Genomic DNA, 24,794 nt, shown 5'->3' on the forward strand with positions numbered 1-24,794 from the left:
TGTTGCAGGCAAAAGGCACAGTTAGTGCAAAGGCCCTAACTCTGTGTGCGGCTTGTCTGAGTAGCTGCAAGACACCCAACCAGGCAGAGGCAGGGAGGGTCTTCCTATGAAAATGAAGGAGCCAGGATGAGGTGAGAAAAGAGAATAATGATGGAATCAATCTTTTCTTCAGGAAACTCCCACTGTGTCTGCTTCAACACAAGCCAAAGGCAGCTGAGGACTGCCGTGTATACCATAGAACACGGCGACCGTCACTTCAGCTTAAACATTGTGCTAAAACAGGTATTAAAATCATCCACTACAGGGCTTCCCTGGTGGCGCAGTGGTTGAGAGTCCGCCTGCCGATGCAGGGGACACGGGTTCGGGCCCCGGTCCGGGAAGATCCCACATGCCGCGGAGCAGCTGGGCCCGTGAGCCATGGCCGCTGAGCCTGCACGTCCGGAGCCTGTGCTCCGCAACGGGAGAGGCCACAGCAGTGAAAAAAAAAAAAAAAAAAAATCATCCACTACAGACACAGGCTTTTGTCTAAAGCCCACCTACACTATATGGAGAATATTAGAGCAAGACAACTAGACTTATCATTTCTGACACTTAAATATTCATTGAGTGTCCTAATTTTGTTTCCTGGTGAAACCTCCACAGTTTTTGAAACGCAAATTGCACCCCTCTGTACCTGACATGCAGCATCAAATCATTCATTATATTTAAGCCAATGCTGCAGGGCATCTTTCAAAGGTGCTAAGTTTAATTTTAAAGACAATCTGGCAATTGTGTGGATAGCAGAATCTACCTTCTATTGTGGGCACTTATGTGTGTCAACGAAACTATATCGTCAATTTAGAGAAGACAACTTATATTTGTTTTCCCCACAGCAGGGGGCATGCATCCAGGACACCAAAAGTGGGATCAAATGGTTTAGACACAGTGAGAAGAATGAGGGGGAATCAAAATACCCCTCTGCTTTACGCCGTGAGAAATGTTCTCTCTTAGGAGCCTGTCCTACAAGACTCTGTGATCTTCTAACAGTTATAAGACATAGGATCTATAAGATTATTGGTAATTGGTTCCATAATGAGTTCAGAGATCTTAGACCATTAGCAATTCCCCAGAAAAATATAAGTGAGTAGTAATAAAACCAGCAAATACCATGTATTGTTCTTGTTAGATTTTGTCCCAAAGTGATGGAGAATAGAGCAATGGCCTATATAATGGACCATCTTTGTCTAGAGGCCACCTACATACACAAAGAATACTGGAGTGAGAAAACTAGGTTTGTAATTTCTATCAAGAAGAAAACTGACATAGAGATCAGTTGTCTAATATGAGCTTACAAGTTAAATGATACATATAAAAATCTGTGTAATATTAATTTATATATTCAACAGAAACATTTAAAAATATTATGTGAAACTAAATGGTAACAATTACCTGCTCAGCCAGTAATGAAGCTAAGCTTGAATATGCATCTGCAAACTCGGGACCATATTTAATGGAATCTTTCAGTAAGATGATAGCCTCTTCCTTTTTCTCCTGAGACCTATAGGTTATAAGAGGGTAAAAAAGAACACCTTTTAATAAAACTTTAAATCCTCTGATTAGACTTGAAAATCTCATTTCTTTTAGCAAAGATTAACGGATTCACTCTGATTTTACTGCAAATGAATTACATTAGACTTCCTCCAGGTGCTAATTAAGTTTCTGTCTCTGAATTCTCAATGGAAAGAGATGTTAAGATATAAATGACACTGCAGGTTATTCACTGATTTCTCTACCTTCCATTTCTCGCTGTGTGCTCTTGAGAGTTTTATTTAAAAATGTACAAGTTTATTAAGCAGAAAGTTTGACCTTCAGAGGAGCAATTTGGGGCACATGACCTGGGTGGCATGGGAGCCAGTTTTCAACCATGTGGAGGATGGTTTGAACCCCTGCAGTACTAACTGCACCTCTGCAGGCTGGCTCCTAATGGGGTCTGAGCCACCTATCAGCAACAAGCCAGCCAAACTTCCCACATTCATCTTTGCTTTTCTATCAAGAGAGATACCTTTTACACATAATTTGTGAAATTAGAAGATACTGTGACTACTGGCTGGCAAAGAATGATCAGTTCTTTTATCCTCATATTTTTATTAAAAATCGGGCTGATGATCTTCATTTTAGTCTTCTCCTAGTGATTATATATATATATTTTTTCCTGCGGTACGTGGGCCTCTCACACTGTCGTGGCCTCTCCCGTTGTGGAGCACAGGCTCCGGACGCGCAGGCTCAGTGGCCATGGCTCACGGGCCCAGCCGCTCCGTGGCATGTGGGATCTTCCTGGACCGGGGCACGAACCCGCGTCCCCTGCATCGGCAGGCGGACTCTCAAACACTGCGCCACCAGGGAAGCCCCCAGTGATTACATTCTTTATTTAAAGAGAACTCGAGGCTTCAAAGTTGTTACCACTATTTTGGGCGAAAGTTCTCTTTCCTGTTAGTGTCATGGGGAAACACTGTGTCATTAGCCTGATATCAGTATCCCCGAAGCCAAAAATGTACACTGGCAGTGATCAACTTTGCCATCAATACAATTCCACATACGCTGACCACTTGCTAAATGCTAGACATTGTAATTGCAGAAGAGGTGGAATGAAGAATAGAACCACTGGAACTACGGAGGGCACACAGCCTAAGGGTCCCCCAACTTTATGAGTTACCAATACTGAACTGTGTGCTTATGTTTTTACTACGTAGGGTCAACAATCATTTATTCAACAATGAATATGTACCAAATGCTCTGGTCAATTTTCACATAACATCATTAATTTAATTCTCACAGCAATCCCAGGCAGCAGGTATTACTGTCCTATTATACTCATTTTTCTAATGAGAAAAATTTGGATTCAGAAAAGTCAAGTGACTCATCATATTTCCATAACTAGTGTTCTGAGTCAGGATCTGGTGCTCTTCCATCACACTATACTTGCTTATTCTAACTACTTAGAAATCCACCTCCTATGAGCTTGATGCCCGAAGTGTGAACCATGGACCAGTAATCATCAACATCACCTAGGAGCTGGTTAGCAGTACAGAGTCTCAGGCCCCATCTGGACCTAAAGAATAAGACCCTGAATGTTAAAAAGATTCTCAGGTAATTTGTACTCACATTGAGATTTTAGTAGCACGGCTCCCTGAACTATCAAAGGCAGCTGAGAGTAGCTCCTGCTATATAGAACCCCTGTGTAGGGCTTCAGGCTCTGCAGGATGAAGATCTATAGGGGAAAACTAGTATTGACTCCATACGTTTGAGTTCCAATTACTAGAAGCAACATGTTACAAGACGATTTTACGTAGAAGACAGCCTCCTATCACAGACCTTGAAAAAAAGGTCATGTTTCCAGCAGAGGCATTGCATTCAATGTCTCTCTTGCATTCAATACACTATTCAACGTAGCAAACGTGAAAACATTTGTCATTGTGTTAGCTATTTCCCAGGGGAGGTGGCTGTCCACACTATCCTCTCCTTAATGGGGTATAGCTACCTCAAACTCTGGCTCCTCTCGATACATAGTCCTGCCCTTGATATCAAGGTGTAACACCTGTGTCGTTAAGTGGCTCATCTTTGGGATGTGGCTTTAAAGTTGTGCGGTTATAAGAAACTGGCATTATAGCTCTCTCAGTGCTGCTTTCTTGTCAATTCATTCATTTAGTTGACATTCAGAGTGTCTGTAAAACTCTATGGAAGACCACTATGTTTACATATGCTTGCGTTTCTAAAATATACCTTGAAGTAATTCTTTCATGGGCACATGTTTTTAAATGAAAACTGCTTTTTTTTTTAACATCTTGTAATTGCTTTACAATGTTGTGCTAGTTTCTGCTGCATAACAAAGTGAATCAGCTATACATATACATATATCCCCATATCCCCTCTGTCTTGTGCCTCCCTCCCACCCTCCCTATCCCACCCCTCTAGGTCGTCACAAAGCACTAAGCTGATCTCCCTGTGCTATGCTGCTGCTTCCCACTAGCTATCTATTTTACATTTGGTAGTGTATATATGTCAATGCCACTCTCTCACTTCGTCCCAGCTTACCCTTCCCCCTCCCCATGTCCTCAAGTCCATTCTCTACATCTGCGTCTTTATTCCTGTCCTGCCCCTAGGTTCATAAGAACCTTTTTTTTTTTTAGATTCCATATATATGTGTTAGCATACATATATAGTATTTGTTTTTCTCGTTCTGACTTACTTCACTCTGTATGACAGACCCTAGGTCCATCCACCTCACTACAAATAACTCAATTTCCTTTCTTTTTATGGCTGAGTAATATTCCATGGTATATATGTGCCACATCTTCTTTATCCATTCACCTGTCGACGGACACTTAGGTTGCTTCCATGACCTGGCTATTGTAAATAGTGCTGCAATGTACATTGTGGTACATGACTCTTTTTGAATTATGGTTTTCTCATGGTATATGCCCAGTAGTGGGATTGCTGTATCATATGGTAGTTCTATTTTTATGAAAACTTACTTTTTTTTTTTTTTTTTTTTATAATTTATTTATTTATTTTTGGCTGTTGGGTCTTCGTTTCTGTGCGAGGGCTTTCTCCAGTTGCGGCGAGCGGGGGCCACTCTTCATCACGGTGCGCAGGCCTCTCACTGTCGTGGCCTCTCCCATTGCGGATCACAGGCTCCGGACGCGCAGGCTCAGCGGCCATGGCTCATGGGCCCAGCCACTCCGCGGCATGTGGGATCTTCCCGGACCGGGGCACGAACCCATGTCCCCTGCATTGGCAGGCGGATTCTTAACCACTGTGCCACCAGGGAAGACCCTGAAAACTTACTTTTAATCCTGGTAACTTAACTATTGGTTTCATGGTTAGAAGAAGTCTTCCTCCAAGGATTTCGTAAATCTTTATTAACATTAATTTGGAAATTTTCCCAAAATCCAAAGGAAGATATAGATTTAGGAAACTGAGTCTGAAAATTAAGCCCCTCAGGACATAATTTAGCTTGGATATTCTTTAAAATCAGCAGAGAAAAAGCCACAACAATTTGATAGCAAAGAGTTAATGATTTTCATTTGTTATGACTCACATCAGTTAGAATGACAGCTTAATCTTTCATATATAAACTCAGTGAGGTTAATTACCACTACTACAGTGAGTGAATCTAAATACTTGAGGTTGTCCATTCACATTCATGTGACATATTGGAAAAGTTAGCATCAAAGTTATGTACAGGGAACTCGAATTCTTTATGAAAAACTGTACCTCTATTAATCTCTTGAGAGACTGACTTGATATACTTTTTTTAAAAAATAAATTTATTTATTTTTGGCTGTGTTGGGTCGTCATTGCTGTGTGTGGGCTTTCTCTAATTGTGGCGAGCAGGGGCTACTCTTTGGTGTGGTGCATGGGCTCTAGGTGTGCGGGCTTCAGTAGCTGTAGGCATGCGGGCTCATTAGTTGTGGCTTGCAGGCTCTAGAGTGCAGCCTCAGTAGCTGTGGTGCACGGGCTTAGCTGCTCCGCAGCATGTGGGATCTTCCCGGACCAGGGCTGGAACCCGCGTCCCCTGCATTGGCAGGTGGATTCTTAACCACTGTGCCACCAGGTAAGTCCCTGACTGATATACTTTCAAAAAACATCTCATCATGTAATTTCACATGGTATGTAACTATTACGAGATGCAAAAACTGGGGCAGATGAGATTTTTCCTCTTAGCTCTGCACTCTTGGATGACTCTGCTTTTCCCTGGGAGCCTTTGAAAGTCATTAGAGCCCAATAGGGGTCAGGCACAAGCCAAGTTGACAGATATTTTAAAATGTTTTTTTAAGTAAGCCCAAGAAATGGATAAGTGGTAAATTTATTGTTGCTGTTTATGTTTCTGAAAGGAAGAGGAATAGCAGGGAAGGTATATATTTCTTCTGTGGTTTCTCTTTTGTTCACCCTTTGGTAGGAGTTTATGAAATTGGTGTGGTTTTGACACAATAACTTACAGCAAATAATCACCTAAATAGAACCTTCCTTGGCCATATAGTAATGGAATTACCACGTGAGAATTGAACTTCATTGCAACCTGTTTCTGAATTCAATAGCATCCTTTCATATCTGCATTATGGCCCATGTTTCTTTGCTAATTATCCCATATTCAAAAACAAGGGCAATATTCCTACAATTCTATTGGATTATTGCAGCCTAGAGTGCATCTTACTGAGTTGTGCTTGCTAACAGCTTAGTTCACACCCTGTTTCTAGTTCCCTCTTTCTCCTCCTTCTATTTACAGACAACTAAAAGATACATTTTGCTCTCAACACATTCCCTTATATAAAAATCTTCATTAATGCCCTACTGCTTACAGATAGACTCTTAGTTTAAAACCCTCTATAGTATGGTCCTGACCAATGTTCCAAACGTACCCAGTGGTGTGGACGAGTGGGTACTAGTCCAGCCAGATTCAGTCGCCTTTGGTATCTATTCTACAGAACCTAAGAGATCAGTACTCCACTGCTTCTCTGCCCTCACTGTAGGTTTAAAATCACTTGAGGTGCTTTTGTAAAGGCCTTAGTGTTCTGAGGTTGGGCCTTTTAATAGCTCTGGTGATCCCCTTATCAGAGCTCCTAACCATGCAACACAATCAAAAACCATATAGATGCTACCTTTCTTAAATTTTGATTTTCTTTTTGAGCCTCCATTAAGAAGAAAAGATAGGGGAATCGCTATTAAAAGCCTTGTTCTGGCCTCCAAGGGGGCAGCTGCCCTTTGTTCTTCAGCTCAACATTCTGAGCAGTAACTGGGCTTGAGCCCACTGGGCTTCTGCAAGGCCCTGGCACAGCACCTGAAGGGCTGCCCCAGTGCCTTCAGCGGGGGGGTGGGAGTCTATCGGTGAGGGCGCCACCCAGGTAGGTTTTTAAAGCTTCAGGTTTCACAGTAGTTGTCTGCTGAACATTTACTCTCTGCTAAAGACAGAGTTAAGTGATTCCTTTGCATTATTTAATTCCCATTAAGCATTATGAATTATGCAAAATTATCTCCATTATAAAGATTTAGAAAACAATACTAGCAACCACCACCCCAACAAAAATAAAAACCTGAGATTTGGAGAGCTCACACGATTTGCCCTGACCACACAGCCACTATACCACTAGGATTCGAACATGCAACTTCAACTTTCGTGTGTTCCATCACCAGGCCATGATTGGCCTTTCTGCATCCACTCTGTTAAATGTCATGTGCTCTGTCTGTGACCATTACTAAGTTGTAAGCTCTTTCATAGGCAGGACCCATATCTTATTAATCTTACTTCTTTTATCCCAGAGACTAGTCCAGTGATCTGCCCAAATAGAAATTCAATAATCGCTAAATTATTTTTTTAAAACCATGGTTTTAATATTTTCTTTATTCCTAGAGCTTCGTAAATCTCCTTAAATAAGCTTTCTTTTTAAATAACAGAGGAGAATGATATATTTCTCTATTTTATATTTCTGTTTCTACAGCTTTTTCAATATTGTAGAAGTGATCCTAGAAAAAGAGAAGCGTCCCAAGCCTTAGACTCATAAGAAAATTACAAGTATAGCTTCTATTTATTGAGCACTTCTTATTTAGCAGGCACTGTTAAGCAGCTTCTCCAGCTTAACTCTGAAGAGTAGCTAAAAGCACAGATTCAAAAGCCAGAATGACTGGGTTATGACTCCATCTCCACTATTTCCTAACTGTACTCCCTTAGGCAAATTGTCCGCCCTGCGTCTCTGGCACACAGTAGGTATTATATATTTTGGCTTTTAGTAGCTCATTTAATGTTTCTAAAATCACCCATTAAAACCTATATTCCCCCCCCACCACTTTTATTTATTTATTTTTAATTAATTAATTAATTTGTTTTTTTTGGGCTGCGTTGGGTCTTCGTTGCTGTGCGCGGGCTTCCTCTAGTTGCCGCGAGCGCGGGCTACTCTTCATTGCTGTGCGTGGGCTTCTTACGCGGGCTACTCTTGCTGCGGGGCATGGACTCCAGTAGTTGCGGCTCGCGGGCTCTAGAGCGCGGGCTCAGTAGTGTGGTGCACGGGCTTAGCTGCTCTGCGGTATGTGGGATCTTCCTGGACCAGGGCTCGAACCTGTTTCCCCTGCATCGGCAGGCAGATTCTTAACCACTGCGCCACCAGGGAAGTCACCTCCCCCTCACACACACACTTTTAAAAATGTGGTGTTTTTGAAATTCCTTCACAAGTAATATATCAGTACTTTCACATTTCAAATTATTCATGAGAAATTTAAGTTAGATGTTAGAGTGATTTTTCTTGTGTCTGGTCTTATACCATAATGGATTTTGGGTGTAAAAATCATCATTAAATACACAACTGAGGGCTTCCCTGGTGGCGCAGTGGTTGAGAGTCCGCCTGCCGATGCAGGGGACGCTGGTTCGTGCCCTGGTCCGGGGAGATCTCACATGCCGTGGAGCGGCTGTGCCCGTGAGCCATGGCCACTGAGCCTGCGCGTCAGGAGCCTGTGCTCCGCAACGGGAGAGGCCACAACAGTGAGAGGCCCACGTACCGCAAAAACAAACAAACAAAAAATACACAACTGAATAGCACTGCACTAAACGTAAAATAACCCAGTAATAAGCAGAGTCAAAACCCCTAAAAACCTCATTCTAAGGCAAATGTCAAGCTGAGGAGGCCTAAACGGCAGACTGATAGTTCAGAATCCACTCAGCTGCTATTAGAGCCACACAAAGGAGTAGGTCTTCATTTTGCAGGGGTGATGGCTAAAGGTGAATATTTAAGCAAGAAAGAATTAGGAGCAATTTTGAACCTCTTTTTCAGCCACGCCAGGAAAGCTTCTTAGAAAAGAAAGTTTTAAGCAGTTATTTCCATGTAAAAAGGAATAACAAGAGAGGCAGAAAATTTCAAATAGACTTTACAAAATTCTTAATAATGGGAATTACCTTTGTATTCTGACAGTACAGATCACCCCTGGGCCAGCATTAGACAGTATTAAAACTCCCTAATGCATTCTTTTGGCTCTATAACAGGCAGTTTAGTGAAATCCAAAGCCCATCGTCAATGTAAGCCCCCTCTATATAGGAATACTCTGTTAGCCATTTAGACTGAATTGACAAGTCAATTCAAAAGGGGGAAAATATGAAAATAACATCTTTCTCTGAATTCACCAAGCATGTGATACAGGTAACCAAGTCCACAGGTTGTTTTTCTGAATTCCAGAGAAAAAGCTTGAAGTACGTAGCTCATAACAGGTGAATAAATTGACAAAATGAAGCCTCAGTACACCCCCCGTCCAATTAGGCACGGGCACACCTTTTGTCTGGAGTCACAGAAAGGAACACTCTGAGATCCTCTGGAAACTCATGTCACACTCAGGACACTGAGGTCTGTCTGAGCTTCTGTGAAGGATTCAGCAGACACTGATGGAACTATTAGAGATCCCTGGGTAGATGGGAGAAGCAGGGAGGAGTGAAGCGCTCCTGGGTTAGGAAATATTTATTGCCTCTCTGCACCCTGAATGTCTTCATCTGCCAAAGAAAGTCACCAGCCGATGATCGACAATCCTCCATGACCTAAAGTATTCTATCTTCACTTTTTCCTTAGATCAACTGTTCTCAAATTTTAGTGCTTAAGAATCATTCAGTGTTTGATAAAATGAAGGATCCCAGGCTTCATAAGATTCAGTAGGTCTGAGGCAGGGCCAAGGAATCATTATTCTTAAAAATCTTAAAAAGCCCCTCAGGTGATTCTGGTGAGGGTGGTCTTCAGCCTCTGCTTTAGAAACTCTGCCCTGGTTACTATGTGGGGTCTGCCTGATCAGTTGTTCCTTGATATAAGACTAAAATGTAACAGGATGAGGAAAGGTAAAAGGAGAAAGAAGACTTTCTGGAACAATCGGAGCCAAAGAGAAGGGTCACAGTGGCTGGTTGATTTGCCCGGATGGGCGATACTTCTGGACGCCAGGTGATGTGGGGAGGCTGCAGTGGAGGTGCCTGGAGGGTGACGCTGCAATTGGAAGAGGCAGTTTTCTCTCTCGTAGAAGCTCTGTGGTGAATGCCCGCTTTTGTGCATCCAAGTCTTAGTGCTGGTGTTAGCCATATAGGCATCAACAGAAGTAAAAATCTCCTAATATTCTGCAAGCAAAACTCTGCTCCCTTAAGTCTCCCCCAGGAATTTCCAAAAGGCTAAACTTCCTGAGAAGGGGTCCCTGGGACCAATAACATCTTCCTCATTGAATTCGTAAGAGAAGCATTAAGTAGAAATTAGATCTTGTTCATAATATGCAAATTTCGGCATTCAACATTTGTAGTTTCCCAGGGAATTTTCCCTTTGGTTATACAGCAGTGGGGCTGTTTTTCTTGTGTGTTAAGTAACAACATTTGCCTCATCTCACTTTCCTGGCTCGGTCTCACTGACAGATAGTTAGAAAAAGCAAATTTTCTAAAAGCAATTTTTAGAAAATTCAGCACATTTTCTTTTAGTAATTAAGGACCTGTTAAGTTTGTCAATTTAGAAAACTTTTTGGATTCCTGTATACAATCTCATGACACATCATTTAAACTGAAAGCAGATGCTTGCTTTGAAAGAGTATTGACATTTTGGGAGAATCTGGGAAATGCAATAACAGAAATAAATGGATTTGGCAATCCCCTTGGCAGTAGTAAAATTTCCTATTAACCAGTGTGAACTTGGAATGCCAGGCAGTCTCTTAACTACCATTCCTTTGTTGGGGTGTTTTGTTGTTGTTGGATTCAGAAATAATGTCTCTCACAAAGGGAAAAGACTTTGATTTGGGGTGGGGAAGGGGGTGCTGATAGACTCTACCAGCTCCTCTGAAAAAACTGAATTGTGAAAGTCAAATTTTGGATGTCTGACTAAGGCTATCTTTTCAGAGCACATGTTTTTCTGTGGCTCTACTGTCTTTCCTAGTAGAAGGAAAAGAAGAAAATTGGATCCTACGCTGAGTAGCCTCTTTTATGTTCTAGTTTACTGGGCGATGCAATGGAAACCTAGTTTACAGGCCCTTGCCCTAGTGTTTCTGCTTGATTCTTTATGGAAGCCACATAGGAGAACTGTCTGGAGGACAGGTTCATGTTATGTGCTGGTGAAGACCGCAAAGCCACACTCACTATAGTTAGAATTATGAGTAGATTCCCTGCAATCCCCCCTCCCTCTCGCAGTGGGTTTGCAGGGCGAGTCAGGTCACTCACCGGAGAATAATGGGAGGCAGTCGGGTGTGCCCTGTGTGGGGTGCCTGGCCTTTAACACCTCTCTCCCCAGCTGAAAACTGAGGAAGGGAACGATGGACAATTCTGACGCTGTCTCGTCACACAGCTGCAGGCACGGAGACAGAGCTCACACAAAGACCTCACACAGGGGCTGGCATGGAGTAGGTCCTGAGGAAAGGTTCTTCCTGAGTCCCCTCCTCGCTTACTTCTTTGGTACTTGAGATCTTCATCTGCTCGGTGAGGTCCCTGCCCTGGACCCCGGCAGCAGAACGCCTGCCCCCCGATGGCCTTGCTCCTGTACCACGTGTGCATGGAGGTGGGCTGGGAGGGGTGGGAGGACGAGTCCCAAGCCAGCAACTCTTCAAAGCACACAAAATATTTATGCCAAGCTTTTCCGTGATTTGAAGGAAAGCGTAGAAACCACGTCCCCAGGTTGGAACCTGGCAGAGAAGGCAGCTGAGACTAGCCTGGTTTAGCCAGGATTCACCTACCCCGTAGATAAAGAGTCATTTTGATGATGCAGTGGAATGCACGTCCCTGGCTTTGGCTCAGGCGGGTTGCTGTCTAAATCCCAGCTCTGCCCTCACCAGCTGTATGACTTGGGTTAGATGTTCCACCTCCATGAGCCTCAGTGGCCGAATCTGTGAAAGGTGCACATTAATCCCTCCAGGCTCCTGTAATTGTGGGATAGACACGCAAGGGCATCGTGCTTAGCAGAGCATCGTGCGCGTGGGGTGATGCAGTCCCTGGCAGCTCCCTGGGCTCCTTCCCCTCTCCAGCTGGAGTCTCATCTGGATTTTCTACCTGAAGCCTCACTGATTTCTCAGCAAAGGCAGGATGCTGCTCCAAGGTAATATTGCCTCTGCAAAGAAAAGGGACTTCCAAATTCCTTTCTGATCTTCCATTTACATTTCAGTAAAGAGATTAGAACCTTGGAGTCATGGTTAAAACCATAGATTCCTGCAGCTAGACAGCTTTACAGAATCCCCTGGTCCCGTCTCTTATTTTGAAGAGAAGGAAACTGAGTCTCAAGGAGGTTGAATATTGCCTGAAACTGTTCAACAGCAGGAAAAGAAAATGTGTTGCCTCCTTCTGATGTATTATTAACTTTATACTAAGAAGATGAGCTTCAAATTGAAGTGAGGAATTATACCCCTGGACTAGTAATAATTAATAATAACTAAGGCTTATTTCATCTTTATTGGGGGCTAGGAACTACGTTAAGTACTTACACGCATTCTCCTGTTTAGGACTCATGGAGGACCTGGTTACTAGTACTATTTTTACTTTATAAGTGAGGGATTGGAGCCATTGCAAGATCCAGTTGTTCTCCCAAGGTCACACACTGCTATGTGGTAGAGCTGAGATCCAAGCTCACTAAGCTCCACGACTCCTGTTCCTGAGGACAGCATGGGGAGACAGTCAGCGCGGCCGCGGGATGTAACCGAATGGCTGGCTCTAGAGGTCCCACTTCACAGCTCGTGTCACATGACCTCCCTCACCGTCCCCGGAGCTGTAACAGGGGAGTGAAGGTGCCTGCCCTCCACAAACACTCAGTGGGCAGGTTCATGAGACGTGAGGAGGTGCTTTGTAATTTGTCATTCAAGTGTTACTGTCCTTTTCACTTGGAGGAGGAGAGGTGGCAGAAAGGTTGAGGGCAGTCAGCCCTGCAGTGGTGGCACCGAAGGAAAGCACCAGGGTGGGCCCTGTACGACGGAGGGAGGTTGGCAGAATTAGTAAGGAGTCAGCAAGAAGGGAGGGAGCCTTAAAGCCTCCTTCACCTCCCCAAGGTGCTTCCTGGGACAGACCCCCGCAGGTCACAGGCAAGCGTGAGTCGGAGTGGACACAGACAACATGCATATTTCTCTTTCTGTCCTTGGTATTTCTCCTCCTGGTCTACACAGAGCATTTTTAGATTTGAAAGTTTTTTGAGGCTCTCTAACAACTTACATTCTGAATTTAGCCTGTGTCAGGGCAAAGTTGATCTCCTACTGGGTTTGTGATTAAAAAGTTGATATGCCTGGTTATCTAAAGTAAGACAATGTATGCAAGAAGAAATTTCCAGTGAATACATGCATTTCTAGTATTCTTTTAATTGATTTGTACCTTCTTTAAGCTATGAGTCAAGAGTTGTTCCAAGTCATTCCCCAGCACAGGAGCTTAAGGGCACTAGATTGCAAATGAGGCCAGGAAAGATTATGAGAGTTAAAGGGGTGGGAAAATGATTTTCCGGACAGGAAAGACCACTGAAAACTCCTATACTTGACAAAGCAGTCTGGTCTGTTTAATTATCCTCTGTCAGAAATATTTATGCAAGGAAAGAAAATGATGACCTTCCAATGCCTTCAAGAGCGTAAAATTAAAGCTTGCTCTCCCTGACAGTACTTCCTGTGCAGAACTGTCTTCTGGCCTCAGGAGTGTTTATTGCAGCCATCACAGCAAAAGCAAGGATTGAGAAAAGGGACCCTTCCTCCTTCCTTGCAAACCACACTATGGATTTAAAACAACTCACTCATGCTCAAATCATTGGTAAACACAGCATGACTGAGAAGAGTTTTGGTGGGGGAGAGTTACTTACAAAAATATTTTAATAATTAGCAATCTGTTTAGATACAAATAACTCCCAAATCTTGAGGAAGTAGGTAAACGTTCTCATCATTCCCTAGATAATTCAGTTTTGTACAGACATGGAATATAAGATGATGAAATGCAAATGAAACAATATTTTGGGTGAACTAGAAGAGCTGTTACTTTAAAACCTCTGTAATATTCTCTCAAATGTAGTTTGCATGTTTCTATTTCTCAAACAGTGATCAGGGGTCAGTTTGGCTGGGTGTCTGGGTTTATACATTGTGGGGAGCAGCAGAAAATAAGGAAGAAAGTGGCAGGATTACGGGAAGTCCTGAATGTTCATACGTTTGGACTGTATGTGTGTATGTGATGGAGAATCAATGACATTTAGAGGGAGGGAGGAAGAAGAGTAGATATTGGAAATGGAAAAGAAACAACGCGTTATAATACAAAAATGAAATAAAGAGCTTCAAAAACAGTGGGAGGTCAACAGGATCCTATTCTTCACTTCAGAGAAATCATGGGGAGTGAGAGCCCAGAGAACCTTTGGAATTCACAGCTGATGTTTAGAGAGCAGCTCCACCGGAGGCTGAATGAACAGGTGGGGGGAAAGGAGAAGCACCAAGTGGCAACCGTTCTTCTCACCAATTTGATCAGAGAAAGGAAGGAGTGAGGAGAACCACTTGAGGGAGTAGCTGAACGGAGACGTTCCCCAGGGGAATGTGGGGCATGTGGAAGTTTGTGCAATGGGAAGAATCTGAAGACCTAAGAGAATGCCCATGATAATGGACAGGGAAAGGTAGAGAAAGAGAATCAAGAACACATGTGGATTTTACACTAATGACTAATGGCTAAAATAAAAGAGACTGATGACACCAGATGTTAGTGAGGATGCTAAGCAAGTAGATCTCTCACCAGTGTTGATGGAGTGAAAAGCGGTACAGTTACTTTGGAGAACTGTTTATTTGGCAGGTTCTTAAAACATTAAAGATACATCTACCCACAATTCTATTCCTAGGTATTTATCCCAGAATACTAAACATACAAACCTATAAACAAACCAAGTATCTACCCACAGGAAAATGGATAAACAAATTACAGCATATTTACACAATGAAATACTACTCGTCAGTTAAAAAAAAACACGTAACATGCAACAACATGGGTAAGACTCAAAAAAATCATGCTACAGAAAATATCCAGATGCCAAAAAAGTATATATGTAATGTTCACCTTTAAATGAAGTTCTATGACAAGCTAAAACTAGCTTCTGGTGAAAAAATTTGAACAATGATTGCCTCAGGGGAGGGAGAAATTTACTGGAAAGAGGCATGAGGGGTCTTTCTGGGGTGAAATGTTCTCTATGTTATTTTGGGGGTAATTACAACAGTATATAAAATTGCCAAAACTCATTGTACCAAATACTAAAGATTGTGCACTTTTGCATTTAATTATGCCTCAGTTTTAAAAAAAACACATAACCGGGCTTCCCTGGTGGCGCAGTGGTTGAGAGTCCGCCTGCCGATGCAGGGGACATGGTTTCGTGCCCCGGTCCGGGAAGATCCCACATGCCGCGGAGTGGCTGGGCCCATGAGCCATGGCCGCTGAACCTGCACGTCCGGAGCCTGTGCTCCGCAACGGGAGAGGCCGCAACAGTGAGAGGCCTGCGTACTACAAAAAACAAAAAAAACAAAAAAGCAAAAAACCCCCCACATAACCACAGGTGTGAGCACTAGGCTTATTAGGGAGGCAAGACAACCCTTCCTCCCTTGGAAGAACAAAAGAAGAGGACATCTAGGAATATGTAAGAAATGAGGTAGGAAGAAGGGAAGCTGCAAAAATTAACCTTAAATGACTTGAATATTCTTAGTAAAAGTAAAGGATTATGTCATCTCCTGGGTGTGTGCATAGGCACTGAGGAGGGGAACAAAGGATACTTATATTAGGAAAACAGAAAATATTTGGGAGGTATTATAAGACCGTAAGGGATGAATTTCTAATAGCTCTAACTCCTGATCCTGCTTTTCCCCCACAATGCTGTCTTCAGAGTTTTGTAAGGGCCCCATCAGACTCAGATGTATGTTTTTACCTCCAACACTTGAGTGACTGGATGAGGGTCTAGGACACACATACAGAGACACCGCATCTTGGAGCGGGGGCAGTGCAGTGAAAGATAATGTTAGATTACATATAAAAATAAAATTAGTTATTACAGTGGTCTTCAGTCTCTCAAAGCTTGACACTACCTAACAAATCTTGTCCTTGAGTATTTATTTAATTGGGGGAGGGAGTGATTAGGGAAAAAGGCTTAAAGTGGTTCCCGGGGTGGGGAGAGGAGTGATAATGAGAAAAAGTTGAGAACTATTGGTCTGCCTACAAAATGCAGGCAATGGGGGCGGGTACCTTGAGTTGGAGGCACCGTTGAGCAAGTAAATGATGGTCAAGGTGTGAGTCTAAGCTGATGTCACATACATTAATGAAATAGATCAGATAACTGAGAGATGGGATTACACATTATACACATAAAAATCAGAACAGAGGTTCTAACAATAGTAAAGAGCAGGGCCACTAGGAATGAGGGAGTAAGAGGGAAATAACATTTTTCCCAGAAGGGAGTCATGTCAACGTCAAGGTCTTAAAGGGAGAGACAATGTGAGCACAGAGAGAGCTTGGAGGTGGCAGGTTGTTATCCCACGACCCCTTCCAAGGGTCAGAAGGAGTGACAGAGAGGGGAAGGGAAGGGTGGGAAGAGGTTAACAAGTGAAGGGCAAAGAGGAACCTTTCAGAATTCAGGCACTAGAGAATGAAAAGGTGTGCCTAATTAAAAAGCCCATGGCATGGCCATGTCGGTGAATGGTCAAGGTAGAGCAGAAGTGGCAGGCCCTGGAGGGAAGGCAGCAGAGGAGCTGGGTGATGGAGGCAACCGAATTCACTAAAGGTTGCAGAGTAATGTACAAGGCTATGACATGGCCCTGATGAGGATGGAGATGGTGGCAATGAGCTGCTGGACTGGGCTTCAAAAGAGCTGGAGAAGAAGACCTGGAGAGAGACAGGTGTGAACTACATAAAGACCCCCGAGGAGAAATTGCAATGGAGTTAAGACTACAGATAAGTAAGACTGGAGGTAACCTGGATGTTGACAGGTCACCATGGGAGTGGGGGTGGGAGAAGGATTTTATTCCAAGAGGAGGATGCAGAAGTTGCCCACCCAAAGTTGACATCCTAATGTGGTGAGAAGGACCTCAAAAAGTTGTTCTTTATCCAGTGGGCTGGCATTTTGGATTCTCTGGGGTTTCAGGTAAAAGGTAGAGAAAGGGGAGAACTGCTATCTTGAGTGTATAAACTTCCTTTTTATGAAATAAAAGGCAGTGTGGCTAATGCCAAAGCTATAAGGAAATTTATCCCAAACATTGAAATTTATTTCAGAGCTAATGGTTACCCTTTTTTCCACATCCTTTTATTCTTTAGAAATTCAATTTTCTAAAGGATTCGCCTAAAGAAAATAAAATGTATATTGTTATCAAACTCATCTGCTAAATAGCTCAATTTTGGAAATTCTATTTCATTTTCTTCTGACTTTTGATTATAAGATTTATTGTAACACCCATATAACACCCATATCCTATTATGTGAATAGAAGGTAATTTTGGCAATGGGAGGGACAATACAATTCTTTAAAATGAAAATATGCTGTTTCAGTAGCAAATACCAGACACTGTTTTACCCAAGCAGTCACAGAAGCATTTTCCCATGCCCTGAATTAAAGTATTCTATTATGTTCTCTTGAGCCATCAGGGATTTCTGCTCTTTCATCCATAAAAACTGTATGCTAATCTTGCCTATTTTCTTTTACATTTTAGGTTCCAAGCAAAGCCAACAATAATTAATATAAACTAAGAATGCTGGCATGGAAAGCTGTTTGTTATCAATCTGTCACACTGTAAACGTGCTGTACAGAATCATAACAGATTAGCTTCAAAGTCCAGGGAAATGGTCATGAAAGAGGTCAAATATATTTGGATAAGAGTCAGTGACATGCACTGCTGTGAACAGGTCTAAAGCTGTCTGTCATATAACTCCAAGAATTCAAATGGAATTTGTCCTCAGTGCTCTAAGGTTTCTGGGATGCTCTGACAGAATCACATCTTATTTAGAGTTTCTGGTCTGGACAAAAACTCATTTCTCTCAAAGTCAAGGTCATTAATAAAGGTCTGTGCTGTCCAATATAGCAGCCACTAAGCACATGTGGCTATTGAACACTTGAAATATGACTAGTCTCAGGTATGCTGTATGTGTAAAACATACACTGGATTTCAAATATTAATTGTAAAAAAGAATGTACACTATCCCATTAATATTTTTACATGTTCAATTTAAAAATTAATTTTCATATTAATTATGTTAAAATGATAATATTTTGAATATACTGGGGTTAAATAAAATACATTATTAATATTAATTTCACCTTCTTATGTTTTAAAATATGGCTACCTGAAAAATTTAAATTATAGATTCTGGCTGTCATTGTATTTCTGTTGGGCAGGGCTGCTCTGGGCTGTATCTCAGTTTTGAGATGAGCCACAAGGAGGCAGTAGAGTGTGGTGATTAAGGGCAAGGGTACTTGGACAGAAAGTTTGAGGTTCAATTCCCACAAACTCTATTTCCTCACTAAGGGACCTTGGCACCTAACTTACCTTCTCCAAATTTTAGTTTCTCATTTATAAAAGAGGAAAAGTGATAGTGTCCTTCACTCAGGGATGATCAAATCTAAACTCTTATCTAAGGAGATCACCTGGGTTCTTTGAAGGAGCATGAAGTTCTAGGTTACAAAAAAGAACACAATTTTTAAAAGTTAGCTGCCTAACGAGACATAGATAGGGTATAAAACTTAAATAGTAAAACGGATCAAATAAAAACATATTTAAAATATTCTTATCCTCTTTATGCCTTTGACCCATTGCCAGTTAGAGCAGAAAGGAAAGCAGATCCAACGTGGAGTGAACGTGGATTAGTTCTGCTGTTTTCTGGGTCACCTCTCTCTGCTACTAAAGGACATAATGGAAACAAACCTTACTGTTTCCTGATTAAAAAAACAGGAAGTTCCTTCCTCCCAAAAGGAAATCACATGCCATTTAATAGCTAAATATTAAGTAATTTTTGGATTGGAGAGTTATTTGGGCAGCATGGGTAATGGAAAGTGAATAGGACAGGGCAGGCAATCAATCCTGGGTCAGCAGAGCTTGGGCCAAGGTCATATGAAATCTCTAAACCTTGGTTTCTTCATCTGTAAAATGGGGATGAGGATGAGAATGCCTCTCACAGTAGTTTTAAAGATTAAATTAAATTATGGATATAAAACCCATTTGTCTGTAAACTGGAAAATATTACATAAATGTTAGCTACTATCATGATTTTATTCTACTGGATTCTAAGACTCATCTACACGGATGGAGCCACTTTGCTCTCTGTTTAATGTGAAAGAGCAGAAGGTAAACAAGGGTGACTTTGTACCTGGCACTTAACCTTGGTTCCTATTCTTGGTTCCTATTCTTCCCTATCTAAAAGAGTCATTGGGAGGCCTTTATTATTATTATTATTATTTGCTGTACGCGGGCCTCTCACTGTTGTAGCCTCTCCCGTTGCGGAGCACAGGCTCCGGACGCGCAGGCTCAGCGGCCATGACTCATGGGCCCAGCCGCTCCGCGGCATGTGGGATCTTCCCGGACCGGGGCACGAACCCGTGTCCCCTGCATTGGCAGGCGGACTCTCAACCACTGCGCCACCAGGGAAGCCCCGGCCTTTATTATTTTTTTAAAAAAAGCACTCAGAGTCTTATACAAATGTGGAGCGTTTTTGGTTTGGATAATCACTGAGTTGATTTTACTGAAAAAGAGAAAAATCTTATGTTGAGTATCTAGGAGCCCCACCTACTGTGAAAAGTAGCCATTGTTATGTTCCAAAACATATTTCCTTGTATTCTTAACTCACATACACTAATTCAAGGTAATAGTCAGAGGCAATAATATGTGAATTGAAAAAGGAAGGCTGCAGTATGCATCTCTCGTTCAGGTCTGGGCAAGATGAAATTTAAAAGAATCTCTGCCACCATTTCCAAGTAGAGCCACATTCAACACAGTGTGATAATCACAACTGTAGGATATCATTCCTAACAAGAACTCTCATTTTGTATCCAGGCCATCAAAGCTGGTTTCTTTGTTAAAAAAAAAAAATACTCATCTGTACTATTTTTGAAATCAGTACTATATAATGCTGGTATCCCAAAAGACATGAACAGGATTTATCCACCCATTAAATTATTTGGGCTCTAAGCTGGACACATACAGATGCAACAATGACTTTTAAAAATGAGTCCTTAGAACTTCACATAAATAAATAAGACCTCATAAAAACAGTAAAGTAAAAGCACCCTATTGACCTGTAAACAGTTATCTACAATAACTAGAACACATTTTCCCCACAGCTTTTGATTTGCTCTTATTTTTAAAGAGAACGTACTAGTGCTAAAAGGCTTTTCTGTCACAGTGTGTACTTCTTCATTTACTTGTTTTTCATCACTCTCAATTTGTATAAAATTTTAACAAGCTATCTAATTTTTTTTTTTTTTTTGGCCACATGGCATGCAGGATCTTAGATCTCCAAGACCAGGGATCGAACCCGTGCCCCCTGCAGTGGAAGTGCAGAATCCTAACCGTTGGACCACCAGGGAATTCCCTAAACTGTCTAATTAAAAAAATATATTAAGTTCATTTAGTTTTTGCTGATTTATACTTTTATTTTTTTCATTTTAACTGTACTTTCCTTGCATTTCCTTACTTTGGTAGAGTGTTCCCTTGATTTTGTGCTCCAGTATATGGATAAAGCCGTTCTTAAACAAAACTTCAGACTTGGGATGGCACCTATCACCTTCTGTGATGTTAGACTGTTCTGTGATTACTTTCCCCAATGCTTCTGTTCAAATGGGATTAAATAAGAACATGCATTAACACATGTGCACACTAAGAAAAAGGACTAATATCTCTATGCATATGTAAAATTCAAGGAGTGGGAGGGAGATGCAAGAGGGAGGGGATATGGGGATATTATGTATACATATAGCTGATTCACTTTGTTATACAGCAGGAACTAACGCAACATTGTAAAGCAATTAAACTCCAATAAAGATGTTTAAAAAAAATACAAAAAAAATAAATACAATAAAATTCAAGGAGTAAAAAAGAATGTGAAGAAGATGCATCCACTGAGGTACTGTGGCAATTAAGCCCATCCTGTTAGGGAGAGGATAAAAGAACAAAGCAAACCGTTAGCCCTAAAGGTACCAAATGTGCTCTGTGAAGTTCAGAGACAAGGAAACCAATTCAGTCAGTGTGTGGACAGTCAGCAACCTAACAAGCACAGATAAATGCATCACTACTCCCTGATTCTAACCATGTTCACCCTTTTATTCCCATTTCTGATGTCTTCAATCTTTTTTTTTAACATCTTTATTGGGGTATAATTGCTTTACGATGGTGTGTTAGTTTCTGCTTTATAACAAAGTGAATCAGCTATACATATACATATACATATATCCCCATATCTCTTCCCTCTTGCGTCTCCCTCCCTCCCTCCCTATCCCACCCCTCCAGGTAATCACAAAGCACAGAGCTGATCTCCCTGTGCTATGTGGCTGCTCCCCACTAGCTATCTGTTTTACAGTTGGTAGTGTATATATGTCCATGCCACTCTCTCACTTCGTCCCAGCTTACCCTTCCCCCTCCCTGTGTCCTCAAGTTCATTCTCTACATCTGCGTCTTTATTCCTGTCCTGCTCCTAGGTTCTTCAGAGCTTTTTTCTTTTTTTTTTTTTTAAGATTCCATATATATGTGTTAGCATACAGTATTTGTTTTTCTCGTTCTGACTTACTTCACTCTGTATGACAGACTCTAGGTCCGTCCACCTCACGACAAAACCCTCAATTTCATTTCTTTTTATGGCTGAGTAATATTCCATTGTATATATGTGCCACATCTTCTTTATCCATTCATCTGTCGATGGACACTTAGGTTGCTTCCATGTCCTGGCTATTGTAAATAGAGCTGCAATGAACATTGTGGTACATGACTCTTTTTGAATTATGGTTTTCTCAGGGTATATGCCCAGTAGTGGGATTGCTGGGTCGTATGGTAGTTCTATTTTTAGTCTTTTAAGGAACCTCCATACTGTCCTCCATAGTGGCTGTATCAATTTACATTCCCACCAACAGTGTAAGAGGGTTCCCTTTTCTCCACACCCTCTCCAGCATTTATTGTTTGTAGATTTTTAGATGATGGCCATTCTGACTGGTGTGAGGTGATACCTCATTGTAGTTTTGATTTGCATTTCTCTAATGTCAATCTGTTTTTTAAAGCGTAGAAGTTAAATTCCATATCCACCACCATTTCCACTATCATTATCGCCACTACTACCACTAACATTGCCATCACCAACTTGCCTAGACTTTATATTAATAAAAATACAAGATGCAAAAGTACCCCTTTGTCTTCAGGGAGACTAACTGCACTATCAGTCTTTTCCAGGGCAGTGAGTGAAAAGCAAACACCAGTGATTATGCCTGGGATGTCTTCCGAGAGCAAGAGTCACCGCTGCTAATTCCAAGAAAGCCTCAGTTTGTTTCTTACCTATAGCACGAACTGCGCATGAGCTGTGGTTATGCTCACCTTTAGAGCTTGCTGCTTTTCCTAGACCAGCACTTTTCCCAAGTATATTCATGAAATTCTTGGGAAATGCCTACCAAAAATGATTGACTTTGGGAAATGCTGTGTTCCATACTCCCTTCTTGAATATTCACAGGGCATTTAGCATATTAAAGATTCTTGCAATAAAGGAACTATCTTTGCTTAATTCAGCATTTCCTAAGTTTATTTGTCCATGTAGCCATTCCGTCTTCCCAGCTCTCTACAGACAACCTATGAACATCTCCCAGAACTAATACTTCCAGAGAGACACTCTGGGAAATACTCTTTTTGATTGATAAGGGATGATTAATTCAGATGAATATTGCATCCTCCCAAAACTTGAAAATCCTAACTATTCTGCCCTAGGAAGAGGAGATAACACCACAACCAAATGAGTGTTGAAAAGGAAAGGATTTCTTGAAACTACACGGTCTTCTGATCAAAGGTACACGTTCTACTTACCTAAGGAGATTCCCAAGATTGAAAAGAGCCCGGTTGTGCTGTGGATTTAGCTGGAGAGCCCTCTGATAGTACATCTTTGCCTCTGCTGTGTCTCTGGTCAGTGTTCCAAGGTTGTTCAGGGCACTTGCATGGCGCGGATACAACCTGAACAATTAGAAATATTAAGCCATGATTGTTCAAAAACTTCAAAGTTGGTCACAATTTGCTTGTTCTTCACACCCCACTCCTCGCCCCAGGTATGCCACAACAAAAATGAAACACTGAATTCTTCCTTTATTTTAATGGTATGTCTATGTCACATCTTAACAGTCAACCGTTTGTGCACCTGCAGGCAAATAAACATGGCAGGAAAGCAAGTAATTGACACATGATGGCATAATTAAATTACCCCCAAAGAGTGCAAAAATAAATAGTATGCAAATCTACTGGGGTTGAATAAATTTAGCTTGGAGCCTACAGTTACTTTCAACTTCCTTTGACTGAAAATCCTCATTGCCACCGGTGCTGACTTTCTGGCCTAGCGGGACTGCTGACTAGCTGCCTGTATAATGTCCACTATTTACACAAGATGTTGGGAGTTCCCTGGATGAGGGATCTTCATGAATATATTTGAATTGGAGCATCAGTAAAACCGCCATTATTGAGAAGGTGATACAAACGTCTCCCCATACAAATAAACTTTCTCCCTCAAACGGCTCTCCACCTTGACTCTCCTATTCCATTTTGTCTCATTTCCCCGCTACTGTTATTTGACACCACCTGCTCTGATAGTGGTTGAGAATGAAAATCCTGACAAACATATAAAAATTTCAAAAGGCACAATGACGTGAAAACAGCGATCCTAATGTTCAAAAAGCAAATGTAAAGGAGGACTGCGTACACATCAGCAAGGCAAATTTATGGTGATTAAGAAAGGAAGAGAATCGGTTTACTTCCTTAACTAGAAACTATGAGGAAGGCAAACCAGCCTGCTGCTGCACACACAGCTGAGTTGATTCTGCTGCGCTCAGAGCCGATACATTTAGTCGTCGAACAGGCTCACTCCATCTCTGTCACCCAGAGGATTTTGAATAAGCTTGTGGAGCTGGCTTTTAATGTACGAAAGGCAAGATAATGCCCAAGTAATAAAAACAGGATCTGTACTTGTCAAGTCTCTTGACAATCAAACGCCATGCTTGCCCCCTCCCAGCCTGTTCTGTACCTTCTAAGAAGATCAATTTAATTTGGGGACAGAAGGGGTTCCTATTAAAAGGCCAAGGAAGACAAGCTGCATAGCTTTTTTTTTTTTTCTTTTTAAATCTTTGCCTAACCCAGAGTTTCCTAAGCTTATTGGACCATGTAATCCTCCCTTCCTTACTGCCTTATAGCTCAGCTATTAGCATCCCTCAGTATTTTCAGGAAGACAATCTGTGTAATGCTCCTCCTGACTGATAAGGGATAGAATCAATTCAGATGAATGTTACGTCCTCCCAAGGCTTGAAAGCCCTAATTATTCACAATAATTCTGTAGGCTGTTGGGAGAGATACATTATGAGAGGAAGTTGGGAAAACACACACACACACAATGTGTTTGCTTCTTTCTAGTCACCTTTAATTAGCAAAGACAACTTGAGGGTACCTGGTACCAGTCCCTTAACACCCACCCTCACAGTTCCTGGGGTACACAAGTCCTTGGTGCTCTCTCATAGATGCATCTACAGGACAACAGAGCTAAGAGAAGATGCTCTCGTACCTGCCCACTCATTCCATGCCCAGAACAGCCTCCTGGGAAGCTGTGTCTAAGAATTACTTTGGGAATGGTTACAGAGAGCATATCACAG

At 41.8% G+C, this 24,794-nt stretch overlaps 1 protein-coding gene across 2 annotated transcripts in view; it reads right to left on the minus strand.

Moving 5' to 3' along the window:
* The window catches only part of TMTC1 (transmembrane O-mannosyltransferase targeting cadherins 1), a gene marked incomplete at its 5' end in the record, with an annotated part of 260,055 nt that overhangs the window by 29,105 nt on the left and 206,156 nt on the right, over window positions 1-24,794 (minus strand). For both annotated transcript variants that reach the window (XM_082666290.1, XM_082666289.1), the window contains 2 exons: window positions 1,429-1,537; window positions 22,975-23,118. In XM_082666290.1, coding sequence (XP_082522416.1) covers window positions 1,429-1,537; window positions 22,975-23,118 — 253 coding nt within the window. The remainder of the gene's footprint in view (window positions 1-1,428; window positions 1,538-22,974; window positions 23,119-24,794) is intronic.

Source organism: Grampus griseus (assembly GCF_964374135.1).
Source record: "Grampus griseus genome assembly, chromosome: 11".
In the NCBI taxonomy this organism is placed as follows: Eukaryota; Metazoa; Chordata; class Mammalia; order Artiodactyla; family Delphinidae; genus Grampus; species Grampus griseus.